Source organism: Varanus komodoensis, unplaced genomic scaffold (genome assembly GCF_004798865.1).
Source record: "Varanus komodoensis strain SLA01 unplaced genomic scaffold, ASM479886v1 scaffold43, whole genome shotgun sequence".
Lineage (NCBI taxonomy): Eukaryota > Metazoa > Chordata > Lepidosauria > Squamata > Varanidae > Varanus > Varanus komodoensis.
This window is the reverse complement of record NW_025335985.1, coordinates 2,135,959-2,160,622: the sequence shown is the minus strand read 5'-3', so window position 1 is coordinate 2,160,622 and position 24,664 is coordinate 2,135,959. Positions and strand designations below refer to the sequence as shown.

Here is a 24,664-nt window from a genome sequence, read left to right as displayed (position 1 = left end):
GAATTCGGTTTGGGGGCAGGAAGCTACCGGATTTCCCCAGTCAACTCCCTGAACTCTGGCTCACTTTCTCTCTTTCCTAAGTCTACCATACATGGAGTATTGTGTGGGTATCTGAGAGGAAGTGAGTTCTACTTCCAAGCACATGAATTGCAGCCTTGGTGTACTTTGTGCAATGAATTGCTTGCTTTGAATATTTTGCACAAAGAATTATGCACTTAGAGTACTTTTCACAAAGCTCCTGAGTGTTTGTGGGCTTCAGCTCAGCTCATTTCCTGGCCTGGGCTGAGCATGGAAAGAAACCCAGCGTGCACAGGAGAGCAGAATCTTTGCATCCCTGCCTACCACCCACAAAAGCTATTCCTCCTCCCCCAGAACAGTACTGCAAGTTTAGCATACACTGAAATATATACCACTGAAAAAAATGCAACATATTCAATGTTGTAATAACTGGTCTGAAGAAATCCATATATAATGGCAGAGATAACATTTTGTACGCGTCATAGAAACATAGAAACAGAGCGAGTCAGAAGGGGTCTCCCGGGCCATCTAGTCTGACCTCCGGCACCAGCCGGCTCCGCTCATGACATGCCCACCATGTGGACGTCCAGCCTATCCTTGAACACCCGCACCGATGGGGCCTCAACGACCTCTCGTGGAAGCCCATTCCACACCCTCGGGGTCCTGACTGTCAGGAAGTGCCCAGCACTTAGATCATCAGATGTTTCCCAGTTAAAATACACACTATCAAAACAAATTAAAAATTAGGGCTACTTCACCATTGCTCGAATACACTTTTCTTTAGTACCTGAGGAATTTGGAGATACCTCACTTTCTTTTGTAGTAGTTATTTTACAGTCACAGACCAGAAAAATCAACAAAAAGATAAAATAGAAATGGAAAAATTAAAATACAGTTTAAACAAGTACAATTTATACAATATTTTCACCCAAACAAGTACAATTTCTTTTATATAAATGAAAATATTGGTTCATCAGTGAAACATAGCAGCCTTTTGGTTGGCACAGAAGTATAACTTTACACTATGTAAAAATCAGCTTATTAAGGCAGATGGTGTTCGTAGTATAGAAGGAAAGTTGGTTTCCTTAGCCTGGCTATAAAACCTCCTTTGCCCTTGGATGATGAAAAGAGACAAGCAAGTGCTTGGATACTTACAGGGTGTCAAGAGTGAAAAGTAAGACCGGGTTCTGAGGCTGAGAAGGCAAACTGTCTTCATGATGCTAAAGCAGGTGACGGAGGAGTAAAAGAGCAGCAGCATGGAAGGGTACCTCTGCATGCACACATGGACAAATACGCATCAGTAAAAGGAGGTTGTACATGGGGTCTGCCTCCCAGGCAGTAAAACTAGCCCCATCACTACCGAAGGAAGGTTGAGGAGGAGGAGTCCTGCTTATATATGAGGGCAAAGAGGCTTTCAGGCTGTAGCAGCTGGGCGAGCCAAGAAGGGCATCGTGCTATTAAGTCGAAAAGCTGCCTGGCAACAAGTTGGATTAGTGCTTTCATAAGGGAATTCCTAAAGGTTTGGTCAGTGTATGGGTTTTCCAGGTCCGTAAAGCACTTCCAGGTAAGGCCTAGTAAAGGAAAAAATTGTGACAGGTCACCAGCACTTGATGCCATGCAAGGTCCCAAAAGAGGTTTGGAAAGGGACGCCAGCAAGGATAAGCTGAGCACAATTGGTGTAGGCCCGATTCATCACATAAGTATGCTACCAAAATGGCCGTCTGCCTTGGGCTGAGAGGTCATTTTGTCCTGTCTCTCCCCCGTTCCTTCTGATGTTTACAGGCACAAATGGCAGCAAGCACTTTACATCAGATCTTACATAGTAAGCTCCACTGAATTCAGTGGGTCTTATTCCCAGGAAAGTGGCCTCAGTCTCTTGTTCATGCCCACTTCTCCAGTAAAGAAATTCCAGGGCGAATTCCTGGAGCTCCTACTGCTATTGCCTGCTGAAGTAGCTGAGAGGAGACAAAAAGCTGGAATCATTTCCATCCACCTCCTTGCTGCTCAATTTTTCAACCAAATATGTCCACCCTCTTAAAGTAGCTCGTTATTTATTCATTTATTTTAAAATGTCTATATTGTCATTATATTCCAAAGAATCTCAAGACGGTTTGCCGTGGCGTGCCGTGGCGTGGCTTCTTGCCATGTTCACTTGCTTGAAAGCTTGAGGGCAGGCTGGATGGGTGCCCTATCCCTGTCATTCTATCCTCCAGCTACTTAAGGAAGCTTTTGCCTTTCCTTGTCCCAGCAGTGGCTTGGTTGAGTATCAAGGAAGTGATAGAAGAGACTCTCCATCCTCTGCCCACTTTCTGAGCCCTTCAGGCAACTTGCTTCCATTGCTCCGGAGAGAAGGCAGTGCAGAAGAGGAGTAGGTTGGAGGCAGGCGAGGCTGACCCTGTCGGCTTGGCATGCCTCTCCCTGGCCTGCCCATCAAGTGATGAGAGATTCACCACTTGCATGTAATATTCTGATTCAATTCTGTGCAAATGGAAAGAAAGCAAGTGGAAGCTGGAGACAGAATAAACCAGCTGTTCACATAAAAACAAGACACAACAAATTGTGCATTTGAAGCCTCTTATTGTTTCCCCTTTATTTGTATCTAGTAGAACATGAGATAATTACACAACATACAATATGGGATAAATATTAATCCTGTACATGGTTTAGACTGTTGTCACATGAAAGATTTATGCCAGAGCATTCCCTAGAGGTGAACAAACTAACTCAAAGAAGTAAAGGAAGAATGCTTTTTACTGGAGAGCAAAATATAAGAAACGGGTCTAAATCCAGATAGAATGTTCGGCCTTTGTACGTTCTTTTATGAAAATTAGAAATTCACACCAGCTCCCAAGGGTGTTTTGTTTAAAAGCATTACAAATGTAATTCCAAATGGACTGTTAACATGTTCTACTTACTGTTTGTTTATCATGAAAGTTTTCAGAAGTAGGAGGCTTCATGGAACTTCTTGAATAGTAATCACATGGCAGTTTTCACGAACTACTAAATGTGAGGGCAGCAGCTTTGAGGGTTTTAAACCAGGGTCTGCCTCAATCACATAAAAAGCAGACCAGAGTGTGGTGAGTTTGACTTTAAAGGCAAAAGGATTGGACGGGTAAGGGGTGCTGAACCCTTGCTTCCCTCCATTCCAACCCTCCAATCTAATTGGGGGCTAGGTAAGAAAAAATTAAATGACACTGGCGGGTAGATGGAAACACCCTCAGCTTTGAAAAACTTGTCCTGGTCCATAACCTTCTCTCTCTCTGCTTGAGACAGATCTGGGTTTAAAGACACATGTCTACTGTAATCATGGATCTGATGAGAACTTTGCCTCTAAACCTTACTTTACCTGTAGAATAAAGGGTTTGGAGTAGCCATTGTGAAATGCAACTGCACATTTTCTGCATTTGTTCCAAGATGCAGATGGGTTTCTCTTGTTCACATTGCTGGTTATCCGTATTAATCCTAAGGATCACTCAAGATGGTGGCATACACACCAGGAAGTATGGAAGTGACTGACAGTTTTTAAAAACTGACTGGCAGCCAGATTTGCACAAGAAATGTAGGCATAGTAGAAATTTTTTGGAAGCTACATGGAAGCAAACCTCACAAAGTTTGGATCAAAATCTTGTAGAAATTCAGCGAGTGCTTAAAAACTCCAAGGTGCTAAATTTGATGAGTTTGAAAGAATGATGGATTCTAGTCTTCCTCGTGTTACAGACTTATACATTTTCTGCTGGAGCGATTAACTTTCTTATCCATTACCCCTAGAGAGCATAGCCAATAGCAATGGATGATGGGAGATGCACTCTGACGACAGAGTTCCCCATTCCTGTGATATGTATTGTGTGACAGACACACCGAGAGCCACAAACAATTAAATGAAACCACAACCCTCATTTTGCTCACCCGGCCAAAGACTACTAAGCTCTAGTATCTCTCCTCACAACAAAACTGCATCTGCAAAAGTCTATCCTGAAACGTCCCACTGCCAAGTGGAGCGAGAATATTAGGCAGTGTTGAAAGAACATCAGTTTGACAGTGTGAATGACTTTTAAAGCTAGCAATTCTGCTGTTGCTATCAGTTTTGCTTGCTGCAGTGCAATGGGTAATATCATCCAATTCCTTAATGAGATGTGTGCGGCTGAAGAAGAAGATCTGTGTATTGGAGGTATAAGCTGCATTCAGCTTAACTCAAGCTCTAGATATTTTTTCAATCAGCTTTTTTCATCTGATGTGCCTCTGAAAGGCGTAACTGAAACTCAGAATCATAGACACCATTTGTTAGCAAATCAATTTGGAATGCATTTCAAAGCTGTCTGCTCCCTTGAACTCTTGATAACAGATGGATATGAGTGCAATTTTATCCCATTTCATTCTTGCCATGAAGATCTTATCTTTTTTAACTTTAGGAAAATTCATAAACACATTTCTAATTACAGGCATCTTAAAGAGCACTTGCTACATTGATGTCCGCTGGTTTCCTTTTGATGTGCAAAAATGTGACTTGAAATTTGGTTCGTGGACGCACAATGGCTGGTTGCTTGATCTGCAGATGCTTGAAGCCGATATTTCCAACTACATATCAAATGGAGAATGGGACTTAGTAGGTAAGTTGACTTTCACAAAGAAATGTAATGAATCGAAACCTTTATTTCCTTAAGTCCCGTTAGCAGAAGCAGATTTTTTCCCCAAATTAGAAAGGCAGGCACCCTGCAGCCTGTGTGCAGCCTTCCCAGTGCAGAATGGCCTGTTGTGAGGAAGTGGGTAATTCCCTACCTGCACCTCTTAGTGGATGGATACTCTGGGCCTCCTCCATGCTTACACTGGGGATGCACCGAGCCACCACTTCTGCGTGTTTCTGTGAAAGGTTCCTTCGATAACTTCTAAATCCACCTTTGTTAAGATCATCCAAAAGACCACAGATTAGTGAGGCAGTTGGTTGTGTGGCAAAATCAGAGAGAAAAATGCTGGCTGGACATAGCAGCTCCCAAGTCTGTATTTTGTTGATGGTTGCAGCAAAGCAGAATATTTGTGAACCTTTTTGTGACATTTTTGTTGGTCCTCATAAAACTATTGCCCAGTTGTGTATTTTGAATGTTCTTCATGAAGATGATGATGATGATTGACCAACACAATGTTTTCCTTGTTGATCTTCATCTGTTGTCAGTCATTTCTGCCTTTAAGAAAGGGCTGATCAGAAGGATGCACAGCCAATATCTCAGAATGGTTCTCCCAATTTATACCAGCTCCACTAGGATCAGAGTCATTAGTGTAGAGCTATCCAAGTGAGATCTGAGCAGTGGCAATCAAGATCTTGTTGGCTATACCTTATTCTACCTACAGGCAGGTCACATTTGGGATCTTAGCCCCATGTCCAGAATCTCACTGGTTCTGAGAACATCAGAGAGCTACTTCTGCATCACCGTCTTGCAGCCCTCATTCAGCCTCAGCAGCAGAGCGAAGCTACAAGGTTATGCTTTCCATCCTCAGTCTGACTGGCTGGCCAGCTGTCTGCCTGACATTCTGTCTGTCTGACATTCTGCTTGCCTTCTGCTTCTGGCAGGTTCCTGCCAGTCTAGCACCTGATGGTTATTCCCAGTCTGAATGAATTGGTTCATGTCCATGGAGCTAAATTAGGAACACTGATTTGACAGCTACCAAAAAGGAGCTAAGAACTAAGTGTTTCCCTTTCACTCACCTGCTGCTTCGACGTGGGGGGAGGAGGAGGAGGAGGGGATGTGGCACAAGCCGGAGAGAAGGAGTGGGAGCACAGGGACAGAATCTGGATTGAAGCCGTTCTGGCCACTTCATAAATAGCAGCAGTGGAAAAAGTGCAGTTTGGATCTTTAGCAAGCACTCAGCACCTCAAAGTGTTGCATGTACCCATCTCAGGAAAAATGCCTGTACAATGGAATTCTATTTCTTATTTTCAAACTACTCTTCTGTCATATTCAGTATAATGCTCCTAGGTGTAGGGATACAGATGGGAAATCAATTGACTTGGTAGAGCTGGCCAGGTGCAGGATCAGCGTATTGGACATTCACTCCAAAAAGAATTTTCCAATAAAACAAATTTGTTCCTTAACTCATCAAAGCTGCTGCCCAGATGAAGGGAGAACCTCTCATTTTCATTCTCTTTAGGGCTCCTGCCAAGAGAGCTGAGGGTTTTTTTTACACTGAAAGCTGGCATTTTGGCCAGGTGCCCAAAATCTAGGCAGCCTCTTCCAGCCTGCATTACTTTAAAGGCTCAGCAGCAGAGCTTTTCCATCTCCCGCTACAGAGCTTCCCCCGGCATGCCCTTGCAGGGCTGTTCTTTAAAGGGCGCAGCAATTCGTACAGGGGCTGGCGAGCTTACCCAGGCATGCCCCCTCTAGGGCTGGCTTGGCAAATCCACAACCCTGATGCAAACGGATGAACAAGAGAGGTGCCATAAAAGCCAGGAGAAGCAGAAGAAACATTTGTTCTATGCAGAAATAAAAGCAAAGGATGTAAACCATTTCAGCTCAGTGCCTCTATAAACATCTTGAGAACTGCAACCCTTCATGCCTTACCCCTGAGCATTATAATAGCTATCGATTGTTGGTGGAATTTAATGGAGAGCTTAAAGAATGGGCTGTTACATCTTACAGCCTCATAATGAAATTAACCAGAGGAGTAGTGGATGCAATATTCTTAAGACGTTTTGAAGAAATGTTAGTAATTGGCATAATGGAAAGATCTACAATTCATATTTTGAGGCTTGTTATTAGACTGATATAATTATTTTTCATTATGTGTAAACAATCAAGTACATAAAGAGTTATACTAGCTCCATGAAAGAGCTCAATATCTCTCAGGAGGTGTTGCTTTTACCTTATTTCTGGAGATATTAGAAATTATTTTGTTCACAGGAAATAAATGAGGGCAGATAAGCTAAGCAGCACTTAACAGGCAAAATCTTCAAAGTCATCTGAATACTCAGGGCACCTGGCAACCTGTGATATGAATGAAACCCGGGTAAACAAATTAACATTCTTAAATGGGTTTGGGGCAAGCCCAGTTTTCTCGAGCTCAGCTCCCCTGCATCTGCAATATGGGAATCTGGCTGGGAACTGGGGAATTAATTGCCCGACTCAATTAATCGCTCCTGCTCCCAAGGAATTGGTTTGGCTTGGCCTGGCTTGCTGGCACCAAGTTGTGGTATCATTGGCAAGAATTGTTGTGCTGTCTCCAATCGCTCAGAACTTGGGAATCAATTTAGTACCTACAGTATCCTACTAAGGATGCAAGAACAGGTCAGTGGGCAAGAAGTCCAGGGCTGTGGGGAGATAGTTAGCAGGAGGCAAGGCCTGCTTAGGGAATCCCCAGTGAGATCTGCTTCAGTGCTTTCATTTTGCCACTGGCCACATCTCCTGTTTTTAAGTCATGCCAGCTCCCGCATTGGAGCCATGGCCAATTTGTCAAACTGGCATCAACCCATGGTTTCATATTACGTTTCTCAGGCTTAGCTCAAACCCTGCATATCAGAGGCCTCTCACTTACGTGCAGAAAAAAATATGGTTAAACCTTGCATACTATGATTTCTCTTCTGTTCAGCCTTGAGAAGAGAAGATTGGCATGATATCCCTCTATAAGTACCTCAAAGGCTGCCACAAAGAGGAAGGTCAAGATCTCTTGTTGCTGATGCCAGAGTGTAGGACATGGAATGATCAATTCAAGTTGCGACAACCCAGATCCAGGCTGGACATCAGGAAAAGCTTCCTCACTGTCAGAGCAATACAACAGTGGAACCAGCTGCCTGGAGAGGTGGTGGGCTCTTCCACACTAGAGGCACTCAGAAAGAAACTGGACAGCCATCTGAGTGGGATGGTGTAACGTGGTGTCCTGCAACAGCAGGGGGTTGGACCCAATGCCCTTCATGGCCCCTTCCAACTCTACTGTTCTGTGACTCTATGGTGTGCCATCCAAACTGACCATACAGGCTAGTGGGGAATGAGGGTATAGGCTGACCACCCACTTTCTTAATTCAGCCAGTGTTATGGCTTCTCCTTTTCTATTGCGCAGGAGTCCCCGGAAAAAGGAATGAACTCTACTATGAGTGCTGTAAGGAGCCCTATCCAGATGTGACCTACACTGTGACGATGCGTCGCCGCACCCTCTACTATGGACTGAACTTACTGATTCCCTGCGTTCTTATATCAGGCTTAGCACTGCTGGTTTTCTTGCTGCCAGCTGACTCTGGAGAGAAGATATCTTTGGGTAAGCACTAAGAATTTGGAACCAAAATGCACATTAATGCAGGATGAAGTGTTCTGGACTTCAGATGGAGGGGTGGGACTGGGATGGCCTCATTTTGGGTAGATATAAAAAGCTCTCTGTATGAATTAAAGCAGAGACAAATTCAGCAAAATCGTCCTCCTGATACACTAATTTTCTACCTGTCGGGAGCATTCAGAAACATGGCACATCCCCCCAGCCCTGAGTCTGACATGCTACAGTCAAGATTTGTTCTTAGGTTAGCTGAGAGGGGTCAAAGACATGGTGGCACTGCTCCTTCCAGCTTCCACAAATGATACGGGAAGAGTCCACTAAGGCGGCTCCTTTCAAGAGCAGAGTTTGCCACTCAAAACCGGTGCAGGAATATCAGTGCAGGAAGTCACCAGGCTTCTGGCTCTGCTGCTGCTTGGACAACACTAGAACAGCCATTATATCTCCCATTGCTTGTGAAATGGTCTGCTTCCACATTTTTCCATGCAAAACGCATTTCTCTTAACCCTTGATTTGCTTAGCTCTCTCCAGACGAAACACTAAGATCACTGTGTACGAATTAATGACATATGCATTCGCACACTTTGTTGATCATCTCTGAAAGAGAAGATGTTCAGGAATGCAGCTCCTAGCTCACCTCTTGGCTTCTTCACCATTCCCTTGCAGGTATCACTGTTCTCCTGTCCCTCACCGTGTTCATGTTGCTCGTAGCAGAGATCATGCCTGCCACCTCTGATTCGGTTCCCTTAATCGGTATGTCCTTTTTCTTAAGCAAATTTAGTGCTTTTGATTTCACTGGAAAGAGGTAAGCATATGCTCAACTTGTCTGTTAAAAGGAATCCAGCTTAATACCTGGATTATGTTCATGAGCAGGGGAAGGGATAGGTGGAAAAGAGTTAACTACATTTTCTTACACATGTGTAGTTTGCAACAAGGTGCTACCACTAAGGTAAATTGCGTTGTGCTAGTATAAACTGCATCTAGTGTTCCCCCTGAAAATTCAGCTCACCAGCTAACCGTGTTGGTATCAGTTAGATGCAGTTTGTAGTAGCACAAGCTAATTTATCTTCATGGTTGTGCACTGTTGGATACTTGCCTTTGTTTTCAGATTGGAACAGACATTCAAGGCTTTTCTTCCCAGATTTGTAACAGGCCTGTAAATAGCAGCTCTTCTGCCTGTTTCTGACAGGAAAGAATTACCTGCAGCCAACTAAGTGGGAAAGCTTTGTGAAATAAATGAGACCGAAGATGGTTCGTTCAGGCTATCTGTAGGCTGCAAATGAATGCTGTAGGTATGGATGGGTAGTGAGCTAGAAAGAAAAACGTGGGAGGGGGCTGTGATAATATTTTTACAGCTCTGTTAGAAATTAATTGAAACCAAGACCTGGTAAGGATATTCATGGCAAACTTCTCTTTCAGGAGGGCTTCAGCTCATGCATGCCTGCCTCATTGAAAAGTGCAACATAATGTGATACTTTGCATGTTGAAGGAGGTATCTGTAGATTAAATGCTTAGAGTCACGATATGTGCAACGCATTTTCAATTGGAGGCAATTTACATGTTCAGCTCTAAGTAACTGAGTGTTAAGTAATCAACCTGTGAGGTATTAAATCAAGGGATGAATATGTGTGAATGATTTCTGAAGCATAGTGTCTCAGCTTCTCCAGAGATAGCTGCCCCAGGTAGGAATTCATGAGAAATTATTTTCAGTTTATTTTAGACCAGGATTTACCCAGTTCTCACCTTCTAGACCAAACACCAATATACAGTTGAAGTCTCTACTTTTCCAAGCTTGCAATGCAACTCAGAGCCAAAAAAAGTGTTCAGTATATGTATATATGAAAAATATGCATGCAAAAAGTCATCTTTTTGCAAAATGCTTTCAATCTGATGCAGACTCATATCAGAACAACCTTTGAGATGGAATTTGGAGAACTATACTCTATGAAGTTGGCTTGTGTCAACTAACCATTGTTAAGATTAACCATAGTTCAAAGTTAGGCAGACATGCTGAACCAAGGGTGGGCAATCTCAGGAGTTCATGGAATATTTTCACCTTCAGGACTTCCACAGTTGACCCCAGGGGAGCCCAAAATGGAGGAAATAAAGCAGTAATGGCAATATGGCAGCTGTAGCATCGAAAGGTCAAAATTAGCTCATTTGCAAACTATTTTTTACCATGTTTGTGCTCCTTACCTGCTCTGGAGTTTCATACAGCTTGCAAATTGTGACTCTCAGAGCAATCTGTAGCTACTTTGGATGCTGTTTTGCTTGAAAAAAATTGGGGTCCCTTCAAATTGGTGTGGGCTGCATGGGGGCTGTGGCTCTCCATGCACCCCAGAGGTTGAATACTGCCCACTCTGTGTGAAACTGTAGTAAATCTAAAATTGAAAAGGACGCTTCTGATCTCATGGTCACGCTGTACCATAGGAGGAGAAGGGGAGTAGTTTCAGGCAGAGGCTCTTTCTCACTTGAACACAGGCTATCCGTATAACATATTATGCCTCAAATGGAAAACTGAAAAAACACTCAGGTATGGAATCATATACCTATTTCTTTTTTTACATATTCTTTTGTTTTGAAACACTTCCTTTCATCTTAAAGAAATTCAGAATATCTTTGCATTTTTTCACAACACAGATAAGGAAGATAAAATCGTGAGGAGGCAAAAAAATTGGGGTAGCCCCATGATGACTTATCTGGATTTATTCAACACAAACCTGTCAAGGAAATAGTAATAAAGCATCAAACCAAGTTGTTATCTGTAGAAAAACTGATGGGGTTTCAGATCATCATGTCTTTAGAAGGATTAATTCAATAAGGCAGTATTAAAAATATTTAGATATCTGCTGCGAAGTGAACTGACTTCTTATATTCTGACAGTATGTATTAGTCATGCAGGAATCATCTAAAAATGGTTGAGGACCAAATGCACAGCCCAGGTTTTTTTGAGCTCCTTTCTCAGGTCTAAAAAGCCTCATTAACTTTTCAAATATTGCAATGTGTCTTTGTAATGCATAAACAATTAGAGCATGTCAAATGTATTTGAAATGCAAGGCAGCCATCTAGCCCAAACATACTTTGTTCTTTTCATCTGTTTATTAGATTCTGTTTTCCCTGCTGAAATGCCACAGCAGGATTTAAAAAAGGGAAGGAAGGAAGGAAGGAAGCTCACACCCAAGAGACCCATTGCAGCAAACAGCAAGTCAAATTGCTGGAACTAACCTTCACATGCCAGATCAGCAGGTCGTAAGGCTTCGGACAGCCCTGACCTAATCATGGATGAAGCAGCCAGTCTGGCCTGGGTGGACAAATGGGGAGGAACCATCTCTCCCAGTTGTGCCCACTGGGCTGCTTGGTTCAGCATTAGGGTAGACATGAGGGCTGCAGGGATGCTGCATGTCCTCCAGAGGTTCCCTCCCTCTCTCCAGGCTCCTTTCCATCTAATCACCTGGATGCCTTACAGATTGTGCTTTGCTTGTGGGACAGGTAGGAAATTCTGCAGTGCTTCGCTCCCCACTATCCAGCAGTCTCCCTGCCTGAATGAATGGCGGTAGTCTCAGGTGTGGTCCTGGAGATGTTCCCCAACTGCCAGGCTTGGGGAAGATGGACGTTTATGCTGAGGACAGATGTCTGTCGAAGTTTCAGGGTTCCATGGCCTCCGTGACAGCCCTGCCCAAAAATGGCTTCAGCCTGACACTTGTGGCTGGAGCAAAACCCTGCAGAATCCATCCCTCTAGCATCCTCAGGCGTCCTCTTGTGCTCAGCCCCCTCTTAGGAACTGAGCTTAGCTGAAAGGTGATCCACAGCCTCCTTCTGCACCAAGCCTGCTGCAAGTGGTGCAGAAGAGGGTCGCTGCTTGCACAGTGGTCACGTGGGCTCCATTCCTGGCAAGCCCCACAGGAGCAACCTTCTTCTGGGTCAGGTACAAATTGCATGGAAGGGGGATGTTGCTTGTGCAGTATGTAGGGTTTGATTTCTGGCACACGCCCCACAGATGCTAGGCATGTTCACTGGGAACCTGGACTTAGGGTCACAGAAAAGCAGACCAAAATCTGATGGCTTCCCGCCTCCAGATGGATTCCTCACACATCCCTCCTCTACACTTCCCCCCATCATCCATGGGGATAGTGATCCAAATTAACCCATGGTTGTGATCAGATCACCTCTTGTTGAGGTTTGGGAGGATGGCAGCCTCTAGGTTTCCATGGCCAAGTCAAAGCATTGGTTTAAACCAATGGTACCTGATGGATCATCGCTCTTGGATACCACGATCAGCACTGGAGGCCTTCGGCCAAGTGGCCCCCTCCTTTCCATGTCAGCCCCCTGAGGATGCCACCCAAAGAGCCTTTAGACCCTGCTGAATAGGATGAGCTGCAGTGTGGAGAATGGGGCATCCTTCTGACTTGCATGGCCTCAGACCCCCAAGCCTTAGACATCCCTTCTGTATGAGCCTCCATGCAACTTCTTAATGCAGTCTGTCAGGGTAGGTCAGTTGTTTCCGACATAAATGTCTGCATTCTTATTTTTCAAATACTTTCAGTATGCTATTTCCCTTGAGCTGAGAAATGACAGTATTAAATATTTTTAGTAGTTAAATAAGTAGGGAACAATATTGTGAAGAAAATTGAACCCAGTGGGGTGGAGGGAGTGCAAGGAATTGCCTACTAACAATTTAAAGATAAATCTTTCAATCTCATTTGAGCTTGGAACTCTTCAGATCTGTCTAGTGAGATTATGTTGGATGAAAGCTCCTTCTTTAGAATGAAAGAGGAACAGATATGGGAAGATGAAGATAACTGGCTGAAATTTAGGCTCCTCTGACTCCAGGTTCATGTACAATCCAAGAAAAAATAAAGCTATGGAGACTGGCCATAATTATCTGCATAAACAGTCATATTATGTTCTAGTGGTGCTGAAAAGACAATGATTTGACCAGAGCTAAGCTCGGCCATCTACAGTCAAATGACGCTTGTTATACTCCTGAGCCAAGGGAAGGTCTACCAGTCTGGATGACAGACAATGGAATTCAACTCTTGTGAAAATCCTTGGGCCCAGTTTATGTAAGCAGAGGGGAAGGAAGCCTGCCAGGTTGCTCGGTGAATGCCTTATTTCATTAATCTTGTGTAGCGCTCCCTCCCCTCAGGGGACAAAAGTTCCAGGGGCAGCTTACCTGTAGGAGCACTCTGTGTGTGTGTCTGTGTGTTTGTGTTGGAGGCACTTAACACATTTATCATGCTGCATTGTATCTACTAGTACGAGAAGGTTCTTGATTGCTTTTGTCACAACAAACTAATTTGTCTAGACCTCTGGAAATTCATTGTATTAGACCTTGTGTTTATCAAACTAGCAGTGATTTCAGGAGATCATAGAATCATTGGATCCTATAGAGTTGGAAGGGGCCAAGAAGGCCTTCAGGTCCAAGCCCCTGCTGTTGCAGGACACTAATTTATCCTGTCCCATTCAGTCCAGCTTCTTTCTGAATGTCTCTAGTGTGGGAGAGCCCATGGCCTCTCTAGGCAACTGGTTCCACTCTTATATTGCTCTGACAGTGAGGAGACTTTTCCAGATATCTAGCTTGAATCTAGGTAGTCAGAGCTTGAGCTGAGTATTCCATGTCCTACATTCTGTTATGAGCAAGAAAAGGTCTTATCCTTCCTCTTTGTCTCTATCTTTGAGGTACTTATAAAAGTGATATCATGTTCCGCCTCACTCTCCTCTTCTCAAGGCCGAACATGCCCAGTTCTTTCAGCCTCTCCTCAGAGGGCAGTGTTTCCAAACCATGGATCATTTTGTTGCTCTTCTCTGGACCATTTCATGTTTTCCTAAATCTTTCTTAAATCTTGGTGTCCAGAACCGGACAGAGTATTCTAGTCTAATTCTAATCCCCACAAAGGTTTCTGTGGTCACCTTTGCCTCTCCATTCGTTTCCTCTGTTGTGTCCTCCTCCTAAGGTTGGAAATCTAAGAATCTGCCTGGTTTTATATCTGGTCATAGTGTCTATTCATCTAGTGCAGCATTGTCAGCTCTGACTGTGTAAAACACTTCAGGGTCTCAGCCAGAAGTCTACCTGCTACCTGATCCATTTAATTGGAGATTGTGGGTACTGAACCTTGGACCTGCTGCATGCAGTCCAACAGGGCACTTGCATCTCTGCTGGTCCTTTGAACCCAGTCCAAAAACAAAACAAACAAACAAACAAAATCAAATAATATGAAAGATACAACCCCTTTGAAAGAGTGGATGAAATCTGTTGGAGGTGCTTTAAGTCTATTATGTCCTGCACGTGAATGGGTTGGAGTGAGTGTCTCTTATTTCCATATTCCTAAATAGTGTATATGCTAGAGTTTTAAAAGATTTTCACAAAAGTGTATCTTACCTGGTATTTTGTCCTACCTCTTTGTGAGAGCTTTCAGGTTCTTATAAAAGTGATATCATGTCCCCCTGCCTCCTCCAGTCTGCTCAAGACTGAACATGCCCAGTTCTCTCAGTCTCTCCTCATAGGGCAGCATTTCCAAACCTTGAATCATTTTTGTTGCCCTCCTCTGGACCCTTTCTAGTTTTCCTGTATCTTGGTGCCCAGAACTGGGCGCAGTATTCTTGATAACTAGAGAAGAGTATAGTGGAACTATTCTCGTGATTTGGAAGTACTCCTTCTATTAATGCATCCCAACATCGCCTTTTTTGCGACAGCATCGCATTGTTGGCTCATATTTAGCCTGTTGTCCACAATAACTCCAAGGTCTGTTGAGCCACATATTGCTGAGCCACATATTGTCGTGCCCCCCCATCCCCCCCAGGCGAAGTACTTGGTATTTGTCCCTACTGAATCTCATTTTATTGCTTTCAGCCCAGCATTCAAGCTTACCAAGATAGCCCTGGATCTTCATTCTGTCTTCTAGGGTGTTTGCTATTCCACCCAGATGCCTGCAAATCTGATTATCGTTCCTTGTACTTCCTCATCTAAATCATTCCTAAAGAAAGATTTAGATCCATGATTTGAACTCCCGCAGCTTTAAAAAAGAAGTTTAATAGCCACAGGGAGATGGTGGCAAATCCTGCTGGAACCACAGCACTGGTTTTCTGCACTAGGAGACTTTCCTTCTGCCCTGTGCAGCTGCTATTTGCCACCTAAGAGAAAGCACAGAGGTACCTTGAGAAGCACCTCCAAGCCCGTTATATTGTTCCCAGTGCTTGTTGCATGCATTGGCACTTTCCCTAGCATCTTCCATAAGCATTATGAGGCGACTGAGGACAAAAAGCTCCGCTGCACCGTAGCCATTTTGGATAATTTCTTGCAGTGTGACACTTCTTGAGTACAAAAACTACCTGAGGGAACTACCGGGCCTGTGCTTGCTGACTGCTACAGCTGTACATATTTCTTGCAAGATAAAGGATGTGCCACGAGTGGTACTGGCTAGAGGCAGGGAAAGTAAGATTTGTCTCCTCCTGCATTTGCTGTCATCTTCTCACAGTTTTTCTGGCACTGCTGCCTTTTTGGTGTTCCTTTCTTGCTCTGATTTTGTTTTAGCCATAAAAGTGTGACACTAGGAAAATAACTTTTTCCAGTCCCTTGATTTTCTGTGTTGTTTTAGCTTAGTCTGCAGGCTCGGCTAGAACCTCTCTCCATGATAAACTAGTTTACTAGGTGGATTTGTTTTGTTGCTTTGCTTTGTGTTTGGCATAGAAAAGCTTTTAGCTACAAGAATTTTCACTGACACGGTCCAGGCTGAGGTTTCCCCTCTGAGTGAGAATGAAGCCAAGGAGACAAGAGGACCATCTGAGCACAAATTGGATTCCTTTGAGTGTTTTAGAAAACATGCTAATTTCTCCCCATCTGCTCTCCCCACCAGCTGTGGCACCCAATGGGAGGACAGGAGCTGCCACGCAGATGTCCCACATGTCCTAGCAACAGATCTTAGGGTGGCCATGTACCCTGTCTCTCCACTTTGCCCACAATAACATTACAGTTTCACAAAAATGCTGCTGCTCCATAAGCCCAACCTGTTTGCGACCTGGCAGAAAGTTTAACCCTTCTTTGGAATTTGCATGACTATATGAGCAGCATCCACATGCCTGGTTCGTTAAGTGGCCACTCTGTGCCCAATCTAATGGAGCTGGCCAAGGAAGAGGAAGGAGATAGAGTGAGGAGTAATCCTTCTCGGTGACGCACTGGGAATTTTCCTGCCTCTGCCAGCAGCACTGAATAATGTAGTGCAGGGGCTGGACCATGCTCAGCGCAACGATGCTAAGCAATAAAGTATGTTACACGCCATGCTGTAGAGGAGGGGACACACCATGGTTGTCAGCATCTGTCCCAGGGGTTTGTATACCTTGGACCTGCCCCCCCCCACCCCCCAGTTCTCCAGCACCTTCATATAATCCACACCTCTTTGGGTTCCTGGAAGTTTCACGTTGGCATCTCAGCTTTTGTAGACAATTTGGGTAATTTCCCTTTGGTCGCACTGGGGCTGGAAATTAGCAGCACATGGAAGGCTGCCCTTTCCAGATGAGGAAGCAAGAGGTGGCTTTGGGTGACCTTGCAGAAGTGTGACCTCGTGGGATTGTTCCTTCTCTCCCAAGTAGAAGTGAATGCCGGCATGCCTCACCAGAAGCCCTTTGTGCATTGTGGAAGTTACTTCGGTGGAGAGTGAAATTGCTTCTGCAAGCTCCAGCTATTGTGAATGATTAAGAACAGTCCCAGTACACAGGCGAGAGGCAGATGCTTCAGGTGGCTTTTTCACATAACCATCAGCTGAGGAGAAGCTGCGCATGTAAGACTTTCTGCTTTGGTGAGCCATTTGCAATTCATGATGCAGGCGCCGGGTTGTTTAACTTCCAAAGAGCGCACAGAGGATCAGAGTTTGCGTTCCATTTAGGCTTGTAATTGCTAGGTAGGCATTCAAGCTACTGAACACTTTTCATAGAGTAATGACTGGAGGACACCCCAAAGGTAATTTTTTCTGTATTCTTCCTCTCCTGTGGGAGGATATCAGTCCCAAACCACATGCCTCCAATTAATCTAATAAGATGCCTATATTGCAGCCCCTTTTATTAATACAGATTTCCCAGGAGGATCAAGCTACTGTTGAAACTGTGACTAAGGACAAATCTACATATGCAACAGAATGAGATGGTAGAATCCTGAGTGGGAAATAAGAATGCATTGCTTCAGTCTGCAGGTGGGCACACCAATATTTTTAAATATTTTTTCAAAGGGGAAGATAAAAACTAGTGGGAAACCAGCCTATCAAGGAAATAATTTTTAGCACAGCATTCTCCCTGCTCTGCAAGTTTTGTGTTTTGCAGATTGTTGACTATAAAGTGGAGAGCATTCAAATGTGATCTGCATTTTAAAACAGGACAGGCCGTTACACAGCACCATCTCAGCGTACTGCCGCTTTACTGACTTGTTGTCCTGCCATAATGTGTTGATCCAGCCTGAGGGCCCTTCTAGCTTGGAAGAGCTCACTGAACCCTAGTCACAAATAATAAGTATTACCAGCAGGAACCCATGGTTCCAGACATAGATGTGCAGCCATCTCTGCCCCAGGGACAGGGTCGTCCAGTTCCAGGGGACTTGGATGTATAGTATTTAATACAACCTCTAAGTAGGAGCAACGTCTCCAAACACTGAGAGAATCTGGGGCTGTCCAGGCCGATGCACATCTTCCTTCCCCAAATTTTCTAAGAGCAACTGCAGAGCATCATCACAGAAAGGCAGGGCGCTGGTCGCCCATGAGGCCCACTGCAGACAACCGGACCAGGTATCCAGCACAGTGCTCAGGAAATGTGTGAAGGCATCCACATACTTGAGAAATTCTCCTCCCTACATTTCCACTAGGGCATGTTCTTGTAAGACAGATAGGCCGACAGCGACACGCTTCGGCAGAGGGATGTCTCTGGCTGGACTGTTTGTGCCCCAGTCCCATTGCAGAGGCCCTGCGACAGGTGCCTAGTGCTGTACTCGTCCTAATCAGTCTTCCCTGCTAACTTAGCAGCTGGAATAGAGAGGGAAAATATTTAAATGGGGATCTGGATGTACATGGTCAAGTGCTGGAGAGGCCTGCTGGGCTTCAATAAAATAGCAGCAGTGATGGGGAGATAAGCTCCACCAGTTTTCCCTTGCTTTCCCCCTTGCCCTGAACATCTCTCTCTCTCTCTCTATCCCTCTCTATCCCTCTCTGTCTCTCTCTCTCACACATTAAAATTCCACTGATTTGGAGAGTAAATGCAATGCAGCTTCCCCTCCCCCTCCCCTCCTGTGAAGGGAACAGCTACATGTCTACTCAGAAGTCAATCACATGCTATTTATTTATTTAACATACAAATATTTATAGGCCGCCTTTAATTGCTGAGGCCTTTCTAGGTGGCTTACAATGTCAAACATACTGGCAGTAAAAACACATTAAAAACCAGTTAAAACATAATAAATTGGACATCTATAAAAACAATTAGAAAGGGCCACAGCATACAGGCTAAACACTAAAAAAATTCCTAAGCAGATATGTCTTTGCCTGGCGCTGAAAGGAAAATAGAGATGGCGCCAGGCGAATTTCCCTAGGGAGGAATTTCCAGAGATGGGGAGCAGCAGCAGAAAATGCCCTTCGCCTAGTTGCCACCCTTCTCATCTCCTTGAGGGGTGGTTCTCGCAGAAGGCCTCCTGAGCTGAACTAAGCGGGTGGGTAGGTCTTTATGGGTGTAGATGGTCCTTCAGATAGCTGGGCCCCAAGTTGTTTAGGGCTTTATATGTCAATACAAGCACCTTGAATTGGGCCCGGATCACAGCTGGTAGCCAGTGAAGTTCTTTCAACACTGGTGTTATATGGGCCACTCTGGCAGTACCAGTTATCAGCCGAGCAGCCCGATTCTGCACGAGTTGGAATTGCCAGACTGTCTTCAAGGGCAGCCCCACATAGAGCGCAATGCTTGCTTGCTTGCTTGCTTAGGGTATTCTCCAGTGAGTCCTTTCTTCTCATTAGGTGGCCAAAGTATTTGAGTTTCATCTTCAGTATCTGGCCTTCTAAAGAGCAGCCAGGGTTGATCTCCTCTAAGACCGACTGGTTTGATCGCCTTGCTGTCCAAAGGACTCGCAGGAGTCTTCTCCAGCACCACAATTCAAAGGCCTCAATTCTTCGGTGCTCAGCGCATAACAGTATTCTATTTTGGAACTTACCAGAGCATGGGTCACTATCTCCAGGTTCCCACTGTCTAGGTAGGGGCGGAGCTGGAAAATCCACCGCAGCTGGAAAAAGGCATTCCTAGACACTGAGTCCATCTGATAGTCTAGGGACAGATTAGGATACAGGTCTATTCAAGGGTACACCTGTACCTATACATGACCATTCAGAATTAAATCACATTCTCTTCAATGGCATAGACTCAAAGGTAAATCACGCTGACTATAATGGTGCTTGCTCTTGGGAAAGGGGCCACACTTGATTTTGTGGGGAAGGGAGTGAAGGTGCTGATCCTGCAAGCCCCCCCACCCCCACATGAGTGGAGGAAGGACAGCAGCAAACAGCCCTGCAGCCTCTCCCTCTTCTAATTCCCTTCTTGCCATCATCATCATCATCATCATTTTGGATGAGGGGCTGTCAATTTTTCTCTCCTTTGGAAAAAAATTCTCTACTGGTTCACTGCTTCACACTTGCATATATTATTATTATTATTATTATTATTATTATTATTATTATTTATTAGAACATTTCTATGCCGCCCCTTGCCGAAGCCTCGGGGCGGCTTACAACACAATAAAATATAGCCAGTCTCCCCCCACCCAAACTTTTTAAAAGTGTCATTTCCCTGCATGCATCAGCTCTTCCTGCTTCTCCCTCACTTGCATTTGTGTGTGACCCAAGAGCACATTTTCAACACAGGGAAAATTGTGCCCTATTCATCAGTGTGTGCCCCAACAGTGGTAAATGTTTTTTTGCCTAAATACAGGGACAGCACTCTCTGGTACGTGGAAGGGACTGTAGTGTAGATCCTCTCCAGGGTTGCCCTTCAGCTCCTGCAGAACGGGGACTGCCTAACAGTGTTTTCAGAGCCCCCTGAAAATTTCCAATTTGCAGCCTGGAGATCAAGTGCAGTACAGAGGAAAGAATGCTTTCTCTCATTTGAAGAATGCAGTGGGCCTTCTTTGTACCCAGAATATGCTGGTCAGGTAGCTTCTCCATCATTGCACTTGCATGGAAATGAACATTTATGAAGCTCTTCAGAAAAAACCAGCATGCACAGATTTTTTTTCTTGCTATGGAGAGACTGAGTTCAGCCTAGGAAACTAAAACACACATGCCTACCTAAGATCAGCATGCTGGATATAAAAAATGGATGCTTTTTTTTTTTTTAGCAGCGAAATGAAACTTAACCTCTGTAAATTATGATGTCAGATATTCACCCTGAAGTTAAAGAAGCATGTGGTTGAATATTTTGAAAGTGGGGGACCCCAGACAAAATGCATACAAAATGGAGACAGCAAAGGAGAGGCTACTTTATGCTGCACACGGGACGATGTACAGTCTGGAAACACTTTTATTGCTTCATCTGCTCTTTATGTGAACTAGTTCTGAGAGAGGGAGCAGGGAGAAAATAAGAAAAACTGTGGCAGCTGGTTGAAAGCAGAGAGAGAATAAAACACACATTTCACATGCTTTGCTGCTGGTTAAGTTGCTATAGCATTTTGCTACATGCTGTTCCCATTCTGTCTGCCGCCCAGCAAGCATACAAAACAGGGTCCTTCAGGTCCTTCTCATTTAGCTTGCTCAGTAAAGCTTTAGATCCTCCGTCTTGACAATTGGCTTGCATTTTGGTGCAAAAGTAATAAATTTTACTTCTGTGTTATTTCTATTTTTAAGTGTTAACTTATGAAACAAAACAGTTATTTGAAATACAGATTTTGCAATGGAGGTTTGCATAAAAGCAATGCGTACAAAATGCATATATTAGGGAGATATGCCCATAAATATGTTAGTGAAAGTAGTGTTAACATGCATTATGTTTGGAGAATGGCTTGAGTATACATGAGCGTATTGAGAACAATTGTGCATAAAATGCAGGAATTGGGAGAAAAGCAAACATCAATGCAGGCACAATTTATGCAAACTGTAAACAAAATGATTAAAGTTCAGGATGCACCAAATGGAAGACTAGCATATAAAACAAAAACAAAGAGCAACCAAAGTGGGCAGTCTTGTCCGTCTTGATTCTTGATTATGGACCTCTTTCTTCATAGAGAGCTAAAGGTTGTCTTTCTCAAAATGGTGGTTATGCCCATGTAGAGACAATGGTGAAATCTTAGCCCACAAAAGGCATAGGCCTTAATATCAGGGAGCTACAACCACAGGTTAAAGGGCATATCAAAAACCTTCCAACAAGTTCTCCTCTGTGGATCTTGTGTTAGTTAAGCTTTTTGTATTTGCGTACCTCGGAGAATGCGCTTGACTTACCTTTCCTCATAGTTTTCTTGTGATGATTGGGCTCTTCCTCCATAGACAAAGCATTTCCATCCTGCTTTCATGAAAAGCTTTCACAGAAAATAGACTGTTTGTTAGTTTGCATTTTTAAAAAAAGAACATTTAATGTCGTTTTAAGAATGTCCTTAGAGTTGTAGTTTTTGCATAAGTGCTATGCAGAGAGTAGTAAAAGAACTTGTTTCTGAGCCGCTGTTAAAACCTTAACTATTCCCACACGGGGATGTATCCGTAGTCTTTTATTCGCACATTGTTTGCAACATTTGAATGTAATGGTCCTTGGCGTGCTGGTATGACACAGTCCAACGCTAATTAAAAATCTTGTTTGCTTTCCCTTTTAATTTGGGAAGCATTAGGTCTTCCTTCCCTCTTCTCTGCAGCAACTTGCATGCCGGCCAAAACATGCGGCGCTGGAACTTGCCGTTTATTACAGTAATTCCTGGCATTTACCCCCCTGCCCTTTCTGTTTGTGGCTTGTGGCTGTTGTTCTTAGCTGGAAACTGATGGTGACCTGCACTCACATATATATGTAGGAGAGAAATAGATTTATGAGGCCTGTTATCACCGTTGTAGCTTTTCTATCTCCTACGTTGGGAGCAGAGAGAGCAAGAGAGAGGCAGATGCTGCTAACCGGCTCACTGATGGAGGGAGTAACCTGTAAATCATGAGCCGACTGTCACGTTAACTTACTTGAAACAAATGTTCAAGTGTGTGAGCCTTGTACCACCTTCAGCGTGGAACAAAGGTCTAATTCATTCTGGTTCCATAGCCAGGCATGTTTCGGTGAAATGTTTTCCCATTTGTGACTGTCAGGAAGGCTCCAAATGGACTGGAGAGATACATAACTGCCCGGGCGAAACAGCGAGGAAACCACCTGCTTGGAACACGGCGGGGCGGGGGGATACCAGGGGGCAGAAATGGCAATAGCCACATGATATGCTTCTAAAGCATAATCTAGTGCAACTTTAGGCAGAAAGAAGGCCTACAATTCCCACCATGCCCCAGCCAGCATGCTGGGCACTGTGGGCCTTTTTTTCAGGTTTCAACCTGCATAGGATTGTGCTTGAGACAGGCTGCTAAAACACTGAGAACATCTCAGCTGCAGCTTGTGGTGGCCGTCTGGGGTGCTGGGAGGCACCCAAGGAAAAGTTTACACATGACTTGAAAAGGCAAGCCCTCAGGAGAGAAAGAGTGGCAGACCTAAGTGTATCCTTGATCTGAAGGAACTGGCTTTGATTAATACTGTATGTTACTTTTGTGTCCTGGTTGCCACTGTGAGGCTGAGGAGCTCCTGCCATGATGAAAAAGCCTTCCTCTCCCCTGCCTGGCAAGTTATCCTTCCATCAGATCATTCCTATCAGAGGCTGACAGTGAGAACCATTGGAAAACTCCCGTCCCTGCCTCCTTCGTAGCCCAGCTGCTCAGTGGGCAGTTGGTGCTTCAGGAAAGGGCCCAGTGGCTGGAAGTTGCAGGGGAGCCACTTTGGGGTGAACATTAGCAGAAGTTTCTTGACTGTGGGGTCTGTTTGGTAATGGAATAGACTGCCTTGGGAGGTGGTGGGTTCTCGTTTGCCAGAAGCATTCAAACAGAGACTGGACACCTTCGGTCAAGAATGCAGCATTGCACCCTGCATTGCAGAGCCAGTGCCGAGTGGAAAGAAAGACTAAGTAACCTCCAAGGTACCTTCCAACCCTAGTGTTCCATGAACCACGAGTGGAAGGTTCTTTCCACATGCAGAAGATAGTGGTCCTTGCAATCCTTCCGTGAAAGTTCATTGCTCATAAGCTGAACGCAAACAAAAGAACATTCAAGAACATTTATGCATGGCCTACTTGGGTGCTTCTTGTTGCTGGAAAGAAAGGAGGATATTGATGTGGATGGACTAGTGTTGTATTAACACTTTGTAGGCAATTAGTTGGGATGGTTCTAAATGTTGCAGAGTGCATTTTTATCACTGGTCGCCTGCAGTGACTCGGTATATATGGTATGGCAACTCACCATCGTAGGTTAGTGGGCTGTGTGTACCCAGATCATTGGTGTTAGGGTGCCTTAATGTGGGCTTCTGGGACAATCTAGGAACCAGTGGTCTGTGGTAGAGGTTGGGTTGCCATTTGGTCTGCACCTGGATAACGTGATGATCCATCGGCAATCAAGCCCCTTGGCTACAGAGCTACTTGCAAAAGCAAGGAAATCCCTGTGCTGCTCTTGCCAAGTACCCATGAGTACACAAGAAAAGCCATGATGCATTAGACCAGCAGTCCACCTAGTTCAGCCTCCATTCCCATGGTGAAAAGTCAGCTGCCCAGGGGATCTCTTAAGCAGGATGGGGACAAGAGGTCTACCTGCCCAGTCTCTGCAGCAACTGGTCTGTGCATTCATGCTGCCTCTAATACCGGAGGGAGCTTATGGACATCAGGACTAGTAGCCACTGACAGCCTTCTCTCCTTTTCAAGCCACCCAAAGTGGTGGCCATCGCTACTTCCTGTGTCAGTGAATTCCACAGTTCAACTCTGTGCTGTGTGAAGAAGTACTTCCTTTTCCCTGCCTGGAATCTCCAGCCAGTCAACAGTGACCCCGGGTTCAAGTGTTATGGGAAAGGGAGAAAAATGCCTCCCTCTCCACTTTCTCCTCAGCATGGTTTCTTTTAAACACCTCTATCATCTCTCCCCTTCTTTGCCTTTTTTTCTAAGCTAAACAATCTCAGTTGCTGGATTTGCCATTTTGATGCCTATTCCCCCTGCTTGGGGAGATCTCTTTGGACCTCCTACAAACCCTTTTTGGTTTTAACCACCTTAAATATTTGGTGGAATCCCTCCTTTTGAGTATGTTTGGGTCCAATCCCTTTGAGAGGGCCTGTTCGGAAGCAAGCACCCCTTTTCTCTGTACTCAGACCCTCTAGTTGGTTCGCTCTCCTCTCCTGAAGTCAC

General features: G+C 44.5%; 1 protein-coding gene across 1 annotated transcript in view; it reads left to right on the top strand.

Moving 5' to 3' along the window:
- LOC123030177 (neuronal acetylcholine receptor subunit alpha-7-like) overlaps nt 1-24,664 on the top strand; it is a 113,070-nt gene that overhangs the window by 65,158 nt on the left and 23,248 nt on the right. The window contains exons 6-8 of the mRNA XM_044443862.1: nt 4,458-4,625; nt 8,062-8,256; nt 8,932-9,018. Of these exons, the coding sequence (XP_044299797.1) occupies nt 4,458-4,625; nt 8,062-8,256; nt 8,932-9,018 (450 nt within the window). The remainder of the gene's footprint in view (nt 1-4,457; nt 4,626-8,061; nt 8,257-8,931; nt 9,019-24,664) is intronic.